Genomic DNA, 17,860 nt, shown 5'->3' on the forward strand with positions numbered 1-17,860 from the left:
TTTATGTCATGCATGAGTTTTTGAAGTAAATGTTGATTTGAAACTCTCATTTTAGATTAACATGTTTTTGGTCTAATTATTTTTATGACAAATTAAGATGACATTCTCATGACATATTAAGATGACATAGTGTATGTACATCTATGTATGAATTTCTTGATAGTCTTTTGATGATAGATGTGATATCATGATGTGTTTAGTCTTGATGGTTTCATGACGAAACTTATGTTTTGATTTTAAATGATGATATATGTTTTCACAAAAGGCTTAAATACCCTCACATGAAATCAATTGTATGAAATGGAAATGAATTTTCTATCCTATTGAGATTAATGAATTTATTTTACCAATCTTGTGAATCTCATAAAAATAAATATGATGAATATTTTGAAAATAAATGAGTGTATCATTCATTTGGTCTTAATGATTTCTCTTGAATATACTTTTTGAAATCATACTTGATGATGAATATCAAGATATTAAAAGAATGTTATCATGGAATCATGCTTAATGATTTGTTTTATGAAATTTACCTTTCCATCTTAAATGTTGACACTTGTTTTATTAAAGGTAAAGGCATGCTTATAAGAAGCAAATCACATGAATAGAAATTTATAAAAACGAAATGTGATCCTCTATCTTATCATCTTCTCAATAAATCTATGCTTGTCATGTATGAATTTATTGAATGTGACTTTGAGGATGATTTCGGATTTCACAAATGCTTGATTCATACTTATGACATGAGAAACATTTTAAATATGAATCATGTTCAATGCTTCAATCATGTTACATTTCCCTTAATTCATTTTGTTCTCCTAGATTTATTTACCAAAGAGGAGAATCTTCCAAATGAATGAAATGATACAAATGAATCACTTATCAATATATCTTTTTGAAATATCTCTTTAATGTGATGTTGATAATTTGAGATGCCTGACATGAGATAATTGAATCCTTGACTTACTCTTTATATGGCTTGAAAATAGATGTTTAAAAATCTTGCTTGATGAGTTGTTTTATAAAATTTTGCCTTTATGTCTTGAACCTTCATGCTTATCTTGATTTGGCATATAAAGACTAAGGCATGCTTAGATGAAAAAGAATCACTTAAAAAATGTCTTTCCCATCTGATCGAGATTAATGATTTCATGATATTTTGTAAATCTCGAAATTGATTTTGATAACTTGATTATGAGTTTCAAGTTAACGATTTGACTTGAATGAGTTTTATCTAAATCATAATCTTGATCCTACAAAATTGGAATTACAAATAATATCTTTTGGTATTCATGAATTGATACTTATAATATGAAAGTATTAGTATTCATGACTTGAATTTGATTGAAACATTACATGCTTAAATTAATCATTCTCCTATGTTTCAAAAATTCTTTAAATGCCTTATGTGATGATTGAAAATTAATTTGCTTTATGATGAATCACGAATCATGACTTGATCTATGATATTGATATATTTTAATTATGATCCTTGGTTGTATAATTCTTTTACTCTATTAAAAAGATTTGTCAAATGAATCATGTCCTTCTTGAATTTTCTTGATATCATGACATGATTTTGTAATATGGCTTGTATAATGATTAATTTTTTTAGCCATTGATTTATCCCTTCTTTTCGATAATGATAAAGGGGGAGTTAGTTTACTAGCCTGCATATTTCAGTGGAAGGAAAATTTGCTAGCTCGATCATTTCATTGAAAGAACTTGCTATCATAAACACTATCAATGAATTGCAAATCTTGCAATATAAAGAGAAGCAAAGAATTGCTATCTCGAAAGAAGCAAAAAATACAAAACTTAGAAAACTTGCAATATAATTGCTCTTGCATGCTTTGTATCAAAAATAGGTTGATATCCTTAAAAGCATCGCATTAAATTTTTTATTGTATCACAATGTTTCACATGTATTGCAAATTAAAATTTTTGAGACTATTATCTTATCATGTTTAACAATTGATGTCTTTCATGATATGATTTCTTTGCATTATCGTCTTGTATGTATCATGTGATGATTGAAATATTGATTGATGCAAATTCATAGTTTATGTAAAAGTCTAAATCATTAGTTCCTCTCCTTTTTTCGCCAATGACATAGGGGGAGAAAGATTGCTAGCTCAAGGCAAATGCTAGCTAGCTTATACTCTTCCCTTCTTTTTGACAAAAACAAAGGGGAGAAAGCTTTTGCTAGTCAGAACATGCAAAGAAAAGTAAAGTGCAATCTTGTACAAGAAGCAAGTGTTGAATTGCCATGATTGAACTTAAGAATCTTGCTATGCTTTTGTACTTATGTGTTGTGATGAAAAGCTAGCTTGTATGTAGTAAAACTTGTATATCGTAAAAATTGCTAGCTTGTAGTCTAAAGAGAAGCAAACTGTTGCTATCTCAAGAAAAGCTAAACATGCTAAACTTGCACTTTGCAACGGAAGCAAAATTGTGAGCTCAAACATTGCAAATGAAGCAAAATTGTGCTAGCTTACAACTTGCATATTTCAAGAAGCAAGAGTTGCCTTCTTGAACATCTCTAATTTGCTAGCTTGCATGATGTAGAAGTTGCTATCTCAAAAGAAGCAAAAGTGCTATCTTGTATGTTATAAAACTTGCATATCTAAAACTTGATAGCTTGAATGTTCTAAGCATGATGTAACACTTGCTAAATTTTCTAGCTTCAAAACATGATGATAAAACCTGATATTCATGCAATGAGTTGAACTTATATCATAAACATAAGAATAGTTGTACTTCTCCTTTTTGTTGATGACGAAGGGGGAGAAGTATTTTGATGACATAACATGTTATGCATAAGTTTATGATGACATGTTGCTTGGATTTTTGAATCCAAGAGTTTCTATCAATATGGCATATTGATAGAGAGAGTTTGTTTAAACTCCGGGAGTTAAAGTTAACTCCGTCATCAAGTGGTTGTCATCATCAAAAAGGTGGAGATTGTTGAATCTCGTATTTTGATGATGAAATCACTTAATATATATTTATGATTTAATCTGTGTTTTGAGTGACGCAGGATGCTTCAATCAGGATGAGACAATTAGAGAAGGAAAAATTATGTTGTGCCGGAGGAACATGTCAGAAGATTGGACGTCGGGCCGGTGGATTGGTCGACGTATCAACAGAACGCTTCGGGCCGTGGACTCAGGCATCGGGCCAAGAAGAGCACGTATTGTGCCAAGGATATCAGAGTTGTGGAGTCAATTGTCCGATTGGGCAATAGGCCGCAAGAGAGGACAATGCGCTAAAGAATCGGACGAAGCGTCGAGGGACCAATGACATGGCAGACAACTTGGTTAATTACTTAGGATTAATTGTCTCGATTGAAGTTTTATTTTACATGTGCAGGATTAACTACGATGGAAGTAAGACACGCAGCAGAAGTTGCGCCGGAGTCAAGACCATGATCACGTTGGGGGTTCGAGAGTTCAACGGAAGTCCAGACGATCATCGGAGGTTCTGCGGGAACAAATCTGAGAAGTCCAAGAGCTTGCCAAAGAAGCTCATCAGAACTTGCCAAGTGGATCGTCGCAAGTCCAGGAGTTTGCCGGAAGTCCACCGGAGCATCGCCGAAGGTTCGTCGGATGTTCGTCGGAAGTTCGCCGGAAGCTCGTCGGAAGAAGCGATTGACGCACTGGAGCAAGTTGCAATAAAAGTCTTAAGAAATATCATAGTTAGCATGTAGATTAAGTTAGGAATGGGAGGTGATCCCATTAACTTAATCTGGGGACAATTGGGCCCTTAATAGACCCAAATTGGGCCGAATGGATCAACCCATTCGGACCAGAATTCCTCCTAGGCGGTGGCACCGCCCAGGAGATGGTCTCCTAGGAAAGCTGGGTGGTGCAACCGCCCAGGTCAGGCGATGGCACCGCTTGGGCTCAGTCTCCGAGTGAGACTGGGTGGTGCAACCGCCCCAATTAGGCGGTGGCACCGCTTGGGCTTAGTCTCCGAGCGAGACTGGGCAATGCAACCGCCCCTGTCAGGCGGTGGCACCGCCAGAGCTCGATCTCCGAGCTCTGTCAGGCGGTGGTACTGCCCCAGTCAGGAGGTAGTATCGCTAGGACCCCGGAAATCCGGGAGGTGACATTTTTGAGCTCCAAATTCAAACCAGTTTGGAGCCTATATATACCCCACCCTTTCCTGCATGAAAGGACACCCGAAAGCACCGAAATCCTGATCTTACTCTGTGATTTTTAGAGCTCAAAAGTGTTGTATGAGTTAAAAGTTCTCCTTCCTCTTTTCTTCCAAGTTTTGATCTATCAAGAGAGGAAAGAAAATTCTGTAAGAGTTGTCTCTTAAGCCCATCAAAAGGAGTGAAACTGTAAAAGGGTGGTTGGCCTTCGGCTATTGAAGGAAGGCCTCTAGTGGACGTCGGTGACCTCGTCGGTGGAGGAAGCCAAAAGTGGATGTAGGTCAAGATTGACCGAACCACTCTAAATCTCGGTTTGCATTTACTTTAAGCATCTTATCTTTACTATAAACCTCCTCAGTAGCTTACTGCCTTCTGCTCATTTACGAATGTGTTTCATAGTTAAGTATTTTCCGAATCGGCGCTAAGACGGAAATCGGTTTTATCATATGAACATCATATTTCAGTTTGCGCTTACATTCTAGTTTCCATTATAACTACAAACTGCCTCTATATATTTGCTTTAACTGCACTTCACCTAATCTAAGTTAAAGCAATTTTTGAATCGGCTTTCATACCGAAATCGCTTTCATCGTACGAACATCGTTTTAAATCGTCAAAAGTTTTTCGCTGCACTAATTCACCCCCCCCCCCTCTTAGTTCTCTTATCCTAACAATCCTTACTCTATGCATGATACTAAAAATAAATTAATCATCATATCATACATAATACTAACATTGGTATTTAAAACCTTCATCATTACTCCCATACATGATAATAAAGCATTCATGATACCAAACATTAAATCAACATTTTTAAGCATTTATCACTTCATGATTGTTGGTACTAAACATTCATCATTAAATCAACATTTTGATTATTTATTTTCTCTTTAGCAATTGTCAAAAAGAAACATAGGAGAAAAAATGATATAATATCTTGATTGATGCATAAGAAATCTCTAGTTATAAATCTCGAAAAATCAAGATAAAGCTCATTCAAATTCAAATTGTCAAATCAAAATCATTTTCAAGAGATTCATAAAAAGGACATTGATAGATTCATTAATCTCTCCTTTTTAGAAAAATAGTAAGAAGAAACATAGGAGTTCAAAAATAAGATCTTGTTTCATTGAGAAATATCATGTATCAAATATAGAGAAATCAAGCTGATGATTCATATAAAAAATATCATAAGTTATAATCAAGAGAAAAATCATCATTTATCTTCAAATCATTCGACTTATTAAATTAATAAAGTCACTTTTAAGAGATTCATAAAAATAATACAAATAGATTCATCAAAATCAATAAGATAGAGAAAAAGAAATTTTCAAAAAAAATATTTCCTCGTTTTAGTTATTTCAATTTAAGTGATTGATTTCATATAAGCATGCTCAAGTTTTTCGTATGAAAACCAAATATCATAATTTAAAATCGAAAGAGTAAATCTCATCATTGAAATCATCAAGATCAATAAACCATAATTTACCCAAAAATCATTATTACTTCAAATCATCATGTATAATTTAAATATAAAATCATCAAGCATGATACTTACATTATTTTATATAAGCATACCTTTTTCTTTTATGCCATATTAAAAAATATATCATTTTTAAAACCAAAAAAGTAACTTTCATTACGGTACAAATCGATAAGCCATAAATCACAAAAATCATCATGCATAATTTTGAAATATAAACTTATTAAGCATGATCATTATGCATCATTACTTTGGGCATGATATCATTAATCATAGAGAATCTTTAATCAAAATCGAGAAACAATACGGAAATCAACATGATATACATTAATGCATCTTAAAAACATACATAGAATTATCATTATATTTAAATCTAATATTTTATTTCTTTATCATAAAACACGTAATTTTTATTATCATTTTCAAAATTACTAGCATGATCCTAATTTTTTAGCATTTTCATTACATTATTAAACATATAATTTTCAAGAAAAATAATTAAACTAAATTAAAAATAACTCATGAAAAGCATCATGTAATTTCGAAATAAACTAAGAGGATTTTGATTACCTCGTCATCAAAAGTTGTTAAGGCGTAGTTTGCCATCTCGCCTTTGTTGATTTTTTCATCATCTTCGAATGAGCTCAATTCGTTCCAAAGTTGTTCCCTCTTCTTGCATTCATAGTAAGTAGTTACGTTTTTTTGTTCTTTAATTTTTATTTCATGAACTTTTTAAATTTCATAGTAAGGAGTTCAAGTTCACCATCACTTGAGCTTATGCTCGAGTGGTCTTCGATTGTTCTTAGTCTGAAATCCTTCCTGTTCTTTGGAAGGTTGTTCTCAAGTTTGTTTTGTACCACATGTGTCATAAAACTCATTTCATAGGTCATTAAAGACTCAATTAGTTTTTCAATTGGAAAATGGTTCAAATCTTTTGATTATTGTATTGCCATTAATTTCGAATTCCAATTTTTAGAAAGTGATCATAAAATTTTATTAATAATTTTAAATTTTGAAAAATATTTATCAAGTGCTTTTAAACCATTGACATATCCGTGAAATGGGTATACATGTCAACAATGGTTTCGCTCGACTTTATTCGAAATAGTTCAAAATTATGCATTAAAAGATTGACTTTAGAATCTTTAACTCTAGTAGTGCCTTCATATGTGATTTCGAGATTGAGCCATATATCAAAAGCCATTTCGCAAGTAGAAATCCGATTAAACTCAATTTAGTCTAAGGAGCAAAACAAGGCATTCATAGCCTTTGCATTTTAAGATAAAGTCTTCTTCTCTAACTCATTCCAATTGTTCATTACAAGAGAAGACTTTTGAAAACCAAATTTGAATATATGCTATAAATTCAAATCCAAGGAAAGCAAGAAAACTCTCATTCGAGTTTTCTAATATGTGTAGTTTGTCCCATTGAACAAGGGAGGACGAATGAGAGAGTGACTCTCTTGAAAGCCGAAAAGAGTCATTTTTCTTATGTGTTAAACCAAATGAGAAATGAATGTGGCTCTAATATCAACTGTTAGGAATGAGTCGGCCCTAAGAGGGGGGCATGAATTAGTGCAGCGAAAAGATTACGTCGGTTTAAAATTCTTTGTTCTATTTAAACCGATTTTGACGAAAAATGTTTCAGAGAGATGTTAACTTTGAAATCGTATTCGTAAGCATAATAGAAGTAAAGCAAGTAAGTAGTTTCTAGTGAAGGCAAATAGCAAGAATAGAAATGCAAACCAAGTTTTTATAGTGGTTTGATCATCGTGACCTACATTCACTCCACTAATTTCTCTTTTATCAAGGCCACCGGCATCCACTAACGATCTTCCTTCCTTTAATAGGTGAATATCAACCTCCTTCTTATCACTCTATTCTCTTTTTGCAGGCTCACGAGAGAACCTTTACACCCCTTTTTTACAAAGCTTCCCTCACACTCTCCCTTAAAATGGTCTCTAAACTTTAGGAGGAGGGACTCTATACTTTACAAGAGTTTTCAACTCTAGAAACACAGAGTTTTTGTTCACTTTTCTTGTTTTTCCATGCAAGAATAGCTAGGGTATTTATAGACCCCAAATGACTTCAAAAATGGAGCCAAAATTCAAATCCCCTAAAATTTCAGGGTATGGGCGGTACCACCGCCTGCACTGGGCGATTCCACCGCCTACAGCCTGACATTGAGTAGTACCACTATCTAGAAGACTATGTCTCAATGGTACCATTGCCCAGATTGGCGATACCACCGCCTGACATAGTCTCGGAGACTGTGCCGCGACGGTTTTACTAGTTTGGTCATTGTTTGGGCCTTTCTCTTGGCCCAACACAGCCCAAACTTGGGCCCAACTATCCCCTAATTGGGTTGGCCCAATTTTAATCTCAATTATGTATTAACTATAAATTTTAAGACATTTACTAAGCTAAACAAAGTCCGTAAGTCTAGGTTTCTTCCGGCAAACTTCCGGCGATCTTCCGACGATCTCTCGGCAATGTTCTAGCTGACTCTCGGCAAGCTCCTAGACTTCACGACGATCTTCTTAGAGAGTTCTAATAAATCTTGTATATATGTTGAATCTCATATTTTGATGATGAAATCAATTGATATGTGTTTATATTTTAATCTATGTTTTGAGTGACATGGGATGCTTCGATCAGGATGAGACAATTAAAGCAGGAAAAATCATGTTGGGCTAGAGGAACATGTCAGAAGATTGGACGTCGGGCCGGTGGATCAGTCGATGTATCAACAAAAGTCTTTGGGTCGTGGATTCGGGCATCGGGCCAAGAAGAGCATATATTACGCCAAGGATATCGGAGTTGCGGAGTCAATTGGCCGATTGGGTAATAGGCCGCAAGAGAGGACGATGCGTCGAAGAATTAAACGAAGCGTCAAGGGACCAATGACATGCCGGACAACTTTATTAATGCTTAGTATTAATTGTCTAAATCGAAGTATGTTTTACATGTGCAGGATTTACTATAATAGCAAGGCATGAAGCAAAATGAAGTCCCGGAGTCAAGGATGCGATTACGTTAGGAGTTCGAGAGTTCGTCGGAAGTCCGGACGTTCGTTGGAAGTTCTAGAGGAACTAGCCGAGAATTCTCAGAGCTTACCAGAGAAGCTCGTCAAAACTCAGCAAGAAGATCGTCGTGAAGTCTAGGAGCTTGCCGGGAGTCCACTGGAACATTGCCGAGAGATCATCGGAAATTCGTTGGAAGCTCGCCGAAAGAATAGACATAGGGACTTGTTTAGCTTAGCAAATGTCTTAGGATTTCGTAGTTAGCACGTAATTAGGCTTCGATTTAGGCCAACCCAATTAGGGGCCAGCTACGCCTATGTAAGAACTATGTTGGGCCCAATAAGAGGCTCAAATAGTACCCACGAAGTCTCATCATCGTAGCACAGTCTTAAATACATTTGCTAAGCTATGCAAATAAATATATATATATATATATATATAAATATATATATGTATATATATATAAATATATGTATGTATATATATATATATATGTATGTATATATATATATATGTATGTATATATATATATATGTATATATATATATATACATGTATATATATATGTATATTTATATATGTATATATGTATATATATATATGTATGTATATGTATGTATATATATATATATGTATGTATGTATATGTATATACATACATATATATATATATATATGTATATATGTATATGTATATACATATATATATATATATATATATGTATATACATATACATACATACATATATATATATATATACATATATATATATAATATACAAATATATAAATATATATATATTTGTATATATATATATATATATTTGTATATATATATATATATTTGTATATATATATATATATATTTGTATATATATATATATATATTTGTATATATATATATATATATATTTGTATATATATATATATATACAAATATATATATATATATACAAATATATATATATATATATATATATACAAATATATATATATATATATATATATATATATACAAATATATATATATATATATATATATATATATATACAAATATATATATATATATATATATATATATTTATATATATATATATATATACAAATATATATATATATATATATATATATATATATATATATATATTTGTATATATATATATATATATACAAATATATATATATATATATATATATATATATATATATATTTGTATATATATATATATATATATATATATATATATTTGTATATATATATATATATATATATATATATATATATTTGTATATATATATATATATATATATATATATATTTGTATATATATATATATATATATATATATATATATATATATATATATAAAGATATTGTTTAAGCCATGGAGACGTTGTGATAACATAAGTAGAGCTGGATTGTAGCTTTTGTAAGAGCATCATTTGATTTTTGTGAACAAAGGTGTCATTCTACCATTGTCCGCGAAATATACATCTAGATAAAAACTCATGTCACGTGACATAGTGTTTAAGTTTCATGTTATCCGCAGGATAAATTCTGTCAGGTTAAGTACATACTCAAATGGGATAGTTATTCTATTTTTTTATGTCAAAGAAGAGTGTATTATTTAATATGTGATATAAATATGAGAGGAAAGAAAAACAAAAGAAAAGATGTATCATGATCTTAAGCACATGATAGATAAATAAGACATTTTTTATTAATATTGATTTAATTATATCATATGAATGTATTTTTGTAATGTGTTATAAATGATCTTAAGTTGTTTAAATTTGTGCTTACCACCGCATGAGGGAAGCATGTTCATTTATTAAGTAGTTTTCATAAACAATCATCACAACCCATCTCCACCAGTAAATCAATAAAATATCTATTATTGGTCCAACGTGAACAATATTTGATTCAAATAATTATACATTAAATGTCAGGTGAAGGCATCGGTTTTAGGAGGCATGAAATAGTAAAATAATATCATATGATTTACTATTTTTATTCACTTTTGCACCACCTTAATCTTTTAGATACAAATATTTGTTATATGGGCGTGGTATTTAGTTTTGTTTTTTTAACCTTCTAATAGTGACTTTGTGGTTTCCAGTGATATAAATATTTTTGTATCCCCAAATTATTTGGGATAAAACGTCTACCCACTGAGCCTAATCAGAGGCATTTATGCTACATTAAAATCATATTGGTAATTATGTTATTTTAAAACAGTGCGATGAAGATATGTAATAACTCCAAGGTGGAATGGCTGTCATTGCATCATATATGGGGTGATCTGCAAGTTTCACTGCACAGACAATATACGAATCACGCTTTTACGGTCGTCCTCTTCTTCCGTAGACCACCCGATCCCTTTCCTTCATTATATAGCCAGTGTCTTGAAAACTTAAATCTATAAAGAAATCTTTTAGCTCTCTTCTCCTGCCTATCTTTATATATAGAGGGAGAGGCGGAAGGATTGGATAAAAGAAGTGGGAAGCATGCAGCAGCCGACGCATCCGCTGGCCCCCATGTCCACAATCCCTGTTTCTAACATCACAACGGAACAGATTCAAAAGGTATCTGTTGCCGCTTTCGTTGATTCTTTGTTCTGATTTTTTTTGGTTGGATCAATCTGCGGCTGTTGCTAGGGTTTTAATTAGTTCACTGCCAAAGACGTCACCTTGAGATTAAGGATCAGAAGGTATCCTTTCGTCATTTCCGTTAATTCTTTGTTCTGATGTTTCTTGTTTTGTTTCGTCAGTCTGCGGCTGTTGCTAGGGTTTTAATTGGTTTACTGCCGAAGACGTCATCCAGGGTTTTAGGCTCCATTTGGATTGTATAATTTATTGTGTGATGGGAAGTGAAGGGGAATGGTAAAAGAGGAGAAATTTGCTTTCTTTTCCGAATCTTCTCTTGTTTGGTTTCTGCAAGGTAGAAAAGGGAAGAGAAGAGAACAACTTGGCAAATAAGGAAATAAGATATTTGGATGATCCATTTTTCTCCACTGTTCTCCAAATCTCTCCAATTTTAGAGTGAACTAAAAAGGGCGCTCAACCAGATATTCCTTGATTCTCTTGACTTCTCTCCTATTCCTCGTATCCAGTTGAGAGAATAAACTTATCTTCTCCTCAGTTCTCGCCATCCATTCAGGATGGAAATTTCAAGTTGTCGTTCAAATTTTGTGTGCTTGAAACGTATTTGATAATGAACGAACTGTGAAGCAAGAACAGGTTTCTGTTGGTTGTTGGTGGTGCAATAAGCTTAAAACTGTTGTAGTTTTTTTTAATAGCCATAGCATGCAGATGCTTTGCCAAATCCTGAATTTGACTTGGCTTGATCTTTTCTCTTTTTGCTTTGACCCACCAGTTGCCCCATGCTTGGTTTCGGTTTGTGTATTCTTATGTTTTCTGTGATTGGGTTTTGTCCAGAAACTTGGAACCTTTTTCATGGAATAAAAAGGTACAAGCTAGAGATGCAGTGTCTTCATCAGATATTTGTGGAAAACATTACTGTAATCTGGAACTAAGCTAAGAAACATAGTGATTTTATGTCAAAACAGAGAACCTCTTGTGAGCTCTAACCCGAAGCTCTTATTGGCAATATATATTTTGTACATTTGTATCTAATTTGGATTAGTGTTTTCATAAGTGCTAGACGCCAAGTTGCTAACCTGAGGAACGAGAGGCTTGCCCGAGCGAAGAGAGATACTCTTGAATATTAAAATTCAAAAAATATATACCTGTTACTTATTTATAATTTAAAAAATATATACCGAAAAAGTGAAGCGAGGTGTTCTTGTTATCTACCTAATAGTGTACTACAGTATGCTATTATGTTGTAACTCCTTACAGTGTACCCACCTAATAGTGTTCACAAGTCCCTAACAATTTAACAAAGTTCAACAAAGTCCAGGAAATAGGAAATCATTAAACAAAGTGCTCAAGCTAGTATAGGAAATATATCAATTAACAAAGATGTTGTTACCTATAAATTGAGAACGAGGAGGAGATGAAGAAGTAACTAGTTGGCAAGAGGATCAGGAGTATGACACTGAGGAAGGCAGTAGTGCACGGTGGAGGAAGGTTGGGTTCTTCGACTTAGGCAAGGTTTGTGCGACTGTAGTGTTGCTTAGGACGAAAGAATTTGGCAACCAACAATGGAATACAGCTAGTTGACAATGTAAGCTGCACAGGGCGGAGAAACAAAGCTTTACATGATAGTGTAGGAAGGAGGAGGCTCGTAATCAATGATGTAATCCGATGGAAGACACTGCACATGACGATGTAGAGCGAAGGAGGCTCCCGATTGACTATGTAAGCCAAAGGAAGACATTGCACACGTCGGCATAATGTCACGAACTTAGTTGGTTTTGCCTAAGTCGTGCGACACCCTTGTGTGTTTGTCCGCAAAGGTCAGCCTCCCGAAACCTCTTATTGTCCCTTAGGACTTACAAAAGATAAAACGGGTTAAAGAAAGTGTTTCACTCGGGATCCACAAGCAATCATTTTAGAAAACACTTTATAGCCAATGCAAATTACAAACATAGACTTCACAAGCTCTGAATGGTCGCACAACAAAGGGTCCAAAATGATCTACTACAAACCGAAGTGCCCATATAACACAACCTTTGTTTACAAGCCTAAAACGACCACCAAAGCTAATCAAAATGAGGCTGCTAAGCTTACTACTAGCCCTTTACATGCTGTGCAAAGCATGAACAAAATCAAAAGACACACACATACGTGAGTATTACCCCAAACACCTCATTTATAATTTTGTCCGTGACATTCTCCCTCACTTATTCCTTCGATGTCCTCGTCGAAGCTTTTGTAAACACTACATCTCCTCACCTTTCCTGAGTCTTCAATTTTCTGCTCCAACTGCAATGCGTCTCTTGGCTCCCAACTGTCACGCCCCTCAAATAATATCGATGATTTTAAAATTTTCATCATAAACCAATCCAGGATCCAAACTAACATTTGAGGACACTGAAAAAAACATTCTATCAAATTCACATATATAAAACCTGTGCAGTTTATAATCATATATCACATCACTCGATAATTCATATTTATGGCAATCCAAGCCAACTTAACAAATATGAACAACATTTATAAATCCGCAAGCTATGTAATTTATACAATCATAACTCCAACCATTTACCATAAGTTCATATCATCGTAAACTAGACTTAACATTCCGAAATTCCAAATAAGAGAGATCTTCTAACACTTTTACAAGGTATATCCATTTCGGTTCATCGACAACATTTCATTACATACAAAATATACTTATACAACAATAACATAATAACCAACAAGACTTGCCCATAATTCTGAATAGCTCTCCACTGTCTCAGCCCAATTCAAACATCTCAAAGAGTGACAAGCTGACCTTAAAGATTTTATATAACAACGGAATGAGCTAAAAACAGCTCAGCAAGTGACAAAGCATATTCAGAACAAAAAGAACGATTTCAAACAAGTAGGGTATCATAATGCAAGACAGAATACAAGAATTCTCAAGATACCATATCATTAGATACAAAATCATAAGTGTCATGTCATTCAAAACATATTTGGTTCATAACAGATGGAGCATAGAGTAATTGGAGCATATCAATAGCGTACGAGATGTTCCGGAGCATATCAATAGTAAATAGGATATTTCAGAACATATCAGTTCATAGCAAATGGAGCACAGAGTAATTGGAGCATATCAATAGCGTATGAGATGTTCCGGAGCATATCAATGGTATGCGAAGCATTTTGATGTATATCAATGGCATAGGAAACATTTTGGAGCATATCAATACAAAATACGAAACAGAAGCTCAGACGTCGTACCCTAGCATAGTGCATGTGAGATTTAACTCAGTGGTGGCTCCACGCCGTGATGAGTTCTCGACTCCATCCACGGGTAGCCCTTTCCTACTTGAGCCCTCTCACCCTGCCCAAGTGCTAGGTCGGCTCTGAATTTCATATCAAACAGATAGAAGGTGAAGTGGGATTCCAAACATAATATGGTCTATCCATTTCTGAATGACCACCAAACATAATATAGAGCATCGCGGGCTCTAAGCACATACCCTTTACCATTTCTGGCAAAGGTCCAAATAATCCCACAAACACCAGAGTATAAAAGGGTATTGTGAACAATAAATTGGGACATGTCGGAAGCACATGCGGAACAACGAAATTTACATGTGCCTTTATGAAACATTACGATACAAACATGAAGTTTACATAACAGATTTAGGTATCCAAATACATGTAGGACAAGAGCATACAAGAATTCAAAGTAGTAATATAAAGCTCAATTGAATAAGAAAGCTAAAGGATATTAATTTTCAAAGGAATGAAACCAGAATATAAGAAATCGACCAAAGCTCGATTTCTGGTAGAATACAAGAGGCACATTGAACAAATAATATCAAACTATCAATCGTGCTCCAATTTTACTCAGAAAATATATCATTGGAAAGATATTTCAATCTAGTTTCTGATGAAATAAATTTCGTACGAATCAAGGTTTCCAACAAGGAGTTACCATAGATTTAGTAACCCAAGATCAAAGAACAAATCTCAATTTTTACAGAATTCACAAGGTTAGTTTCAACAAAAAACTGGGCAGGCAAACTTACTCCGAATTCCTAAAATAAGCTATCAAAAGAAAGGTTTATGAGTCTATATTCTGATCAAATAATTTTTGTCTAAATCAGAGATCAATACATGAAGTTATAACCATAACAAGATAGAAAGGTTAGAATCTCAAAAGTTACACAGATTCGAATCGTTACGTCTAAATAGGAGATATATCAAATGCAAGGCTAGAACAATTCAAAGTTCCTCATATTCAAAGCAAATGTAGAGATAAAATTGTTGAATCTCGTATTTTGATGATGAAACTACTTGATATATGTTTATGATTTGATCTGCGTTTTGAGTGATGCAGGATGCTTCGATCAGGATGAGACAATTAAAGCAGGAAAATCATGTTGTGCAGGAGGAACATGTCAGAAGATTGGACGTCGGGCCGATGGAACGGTCGACGTATCGACAGAAGGCTTCGGGCTGTGGACTCGGGCATCGGGCTAAGAAGAGCGGGTATTGTGCCAAGGATATCGGAGTTGCGGAGCCAACTGGCCGATTGGGCAATAGGCCGCAGGAAAGGACGATGCGCCGAAGAATCGGACGAAGCGTCGAGGGACCAATGACATGCCGGACAACTTGGTTAATTGCTTAGAATTAATTGTCTCGATCGAAGTTTTGTTTACATGTGCAGGATTAACTACGATGGAAGTAAGACATGCAGCAGGAGTTGCGCCGGAATCAAGATAACGATCACGTTGGGAGTTCGAGAGTTCGACGGAAGTTCGGACGGTCGTCGGAGGTTCTGCGGGAACAAATCCGAGAAGTCCATTAGCTTGCCAAAGAAGCTCGTCGGAACTCGCCAAGTGGATCGTCGCAAGTTCAGGAGTTTGCCGGAAGTCCGCAGGAGCATCACCGAGGGTTCATCGGATGATCGACGGAAGTTCGCTGGAAACTCGCCGGAAGAAGCGATTGACGCACCGGAGCAAGTTGCAGTAAATGTCTTAGGAAAAATCGTAGTTAGCACAATGATTAAGTTGGAAATGGGAGGTGATCCCATTAACTTAATCTTGGGGCAATTGGGCCCCTGAAAGACCCAAATTGGGCCGAATGGATCAACCCATTCGGACCCTGATTGTTGTGGGAGGTGCAACCGCCCAAGCCAGGAGGTAGCACCGCCTTGGCTAAGTCTCCGAGCAAGACTGGGCGGTGCAACCGCCCCAGCCAAAAGGTAGCACCGCCTGGGCTCAGTCTCCGAGCGAGACTGGGCAGTGCAACCGCCCCTGACAAGAGGTGGCACCGCCTGAGCTCGGTCTTCGAGCTCTGGCAGGCGGTGCAACCGCCCCAGTTAGGAGGTGCAACCGCCTGAGCTCAGTCTTCGAGCTTTGGCAGGAGGTGCAACCGCCCCTGACAGGAGGTGGCACCGCCTAGAGGCTTAGTCTTCGAGCTCTGCCAGGCGGTGCAATCGCTCCAGTCAGGAGGTGCAACCGCCTGATCCCGGAATTCCGGGAATTGACAGTTTTGAGCTCCAAATTTGAACTGGGTTGGGGCCTATAAATACCCCACCCATTCAGCACTGAAAGGGCACAGACATACACCGAAATCTTGATCTTTTTCTGTGATTCTTAGAGCTCAAAATTGTTGTAAAGGCCAAAAGTTCTTCTCCCTCTGTTCTTCCAAGTTCTGAGTTGTAAAGAGAGGAGAGAAAATTCTGTAAGGGTTGTCTCCTAAGCCCGTCAAAAGGAGTGAAACTGTAAGAGGGTGGTTGGCCTTCGCCTATTGAAGGAAGGCCTCTAGTTGACGTCGGTGACCTTGTCGGTGGAGGAAGCCAAAAGTGGAGTAGGTCAAGATTGACCGAACCACTCTAAATCTCGGTTTGCATTTACTTTGAGCATTTTATCTTTACTGCAAACCTCCTAAATAGCTACTGCCTTTTGCGCTTTTACGAACGAGTTTCTAAGTTCAGAGCTTTCTGAATCTGCGTTTAGGCGTAAATCTGCTTTTTCGTACGATCATCATATTTCAGATTGCGTTTACGTTTTGAGCTTTACCATAACTGCAAACTGCCTTTATACTCTTGCTTAAACTGCATCTTGCCTAATCAAGTGATTTACGAATCAACATTTAGACGTAAATCAGTTTCTTCGTACGAACGTCTGATTTCAGTTTGCGCCTATATTCTGGTTTTCATCATAGCTGCAAACTGCCTGCATAGATTGACTTTAATCTTGCTTAGAATCGACTTTCACACAGAAATTGTTTTTATCGTTCGAACGCAGTTTCGTTTTAATCGTAGAAAGTTTTCCGCTGCACTAATTCACCCCCCCCCTCTTAGTGCTCTCGATCCTAACAAAAATTACAGTAAGGAAAGATCAGGACACTTGCAATAGGAAAAAATTGAAAGCTTGCAATAGGAAGGATCGTAACACTTGCACGAGGAAGATCATAATACTTGCAATAAGAAAAATTAGAACAATTATAGGAGAAACGATCGGGAAACTTGCCTTTCGAAGGTTTTGATCCAAAGATTCGAAAAAGGTGTACGCTCGAATCCTTTTTCTTCTTTTCCTCCGTCTCCTCTCTCTGTTTCGTTTTC

The 17,860-nt window shown here is 35.4% G+C and overlaps 1 protein-coding gene across 1 annotated transcript in view; it reads left to right on the forward strand.

The window, feature by feature from the left end:
- Positions 1-11,028: 11,028 nt before the first annotated feature.
- The window catches only part of LOC135587679 (GRF1-interacting factor 2-like), a 37,439-nt gene continuing 30,607 nt past the window's right edge, over positions 11,029-17,860 (forward strand). The window contains exon 1 of the mRNA XM_065079332.1: positions 11,029-11,250. Within this exon, the coding sequence (XP_064935404.1) occupies positions 11,173-11,250 (78 nt within the window). The 5' untranslated portion in view covers positions 11,029-11,172. The remainder of the gene's footprint in view (positions 11,251-17,860) is intronic.

Source organism: Musa acuminata, chromosome BXJ1-8 (assembly GCF_036884655.1).
Source record: "Musa acuminata AAA Group cultivar baxijiao chromosome BXJ1-8, Cavendish_Baxijiao_AAA, whole genome shotgun sequence".
NCBI classification, from domain to species: domain Eukaryota; kingdom Viridiplantae; phylum Streptophyta; class Magnoliopsida; order Zingiberales; family Musaceae; genus Musa; species Musa acuminata.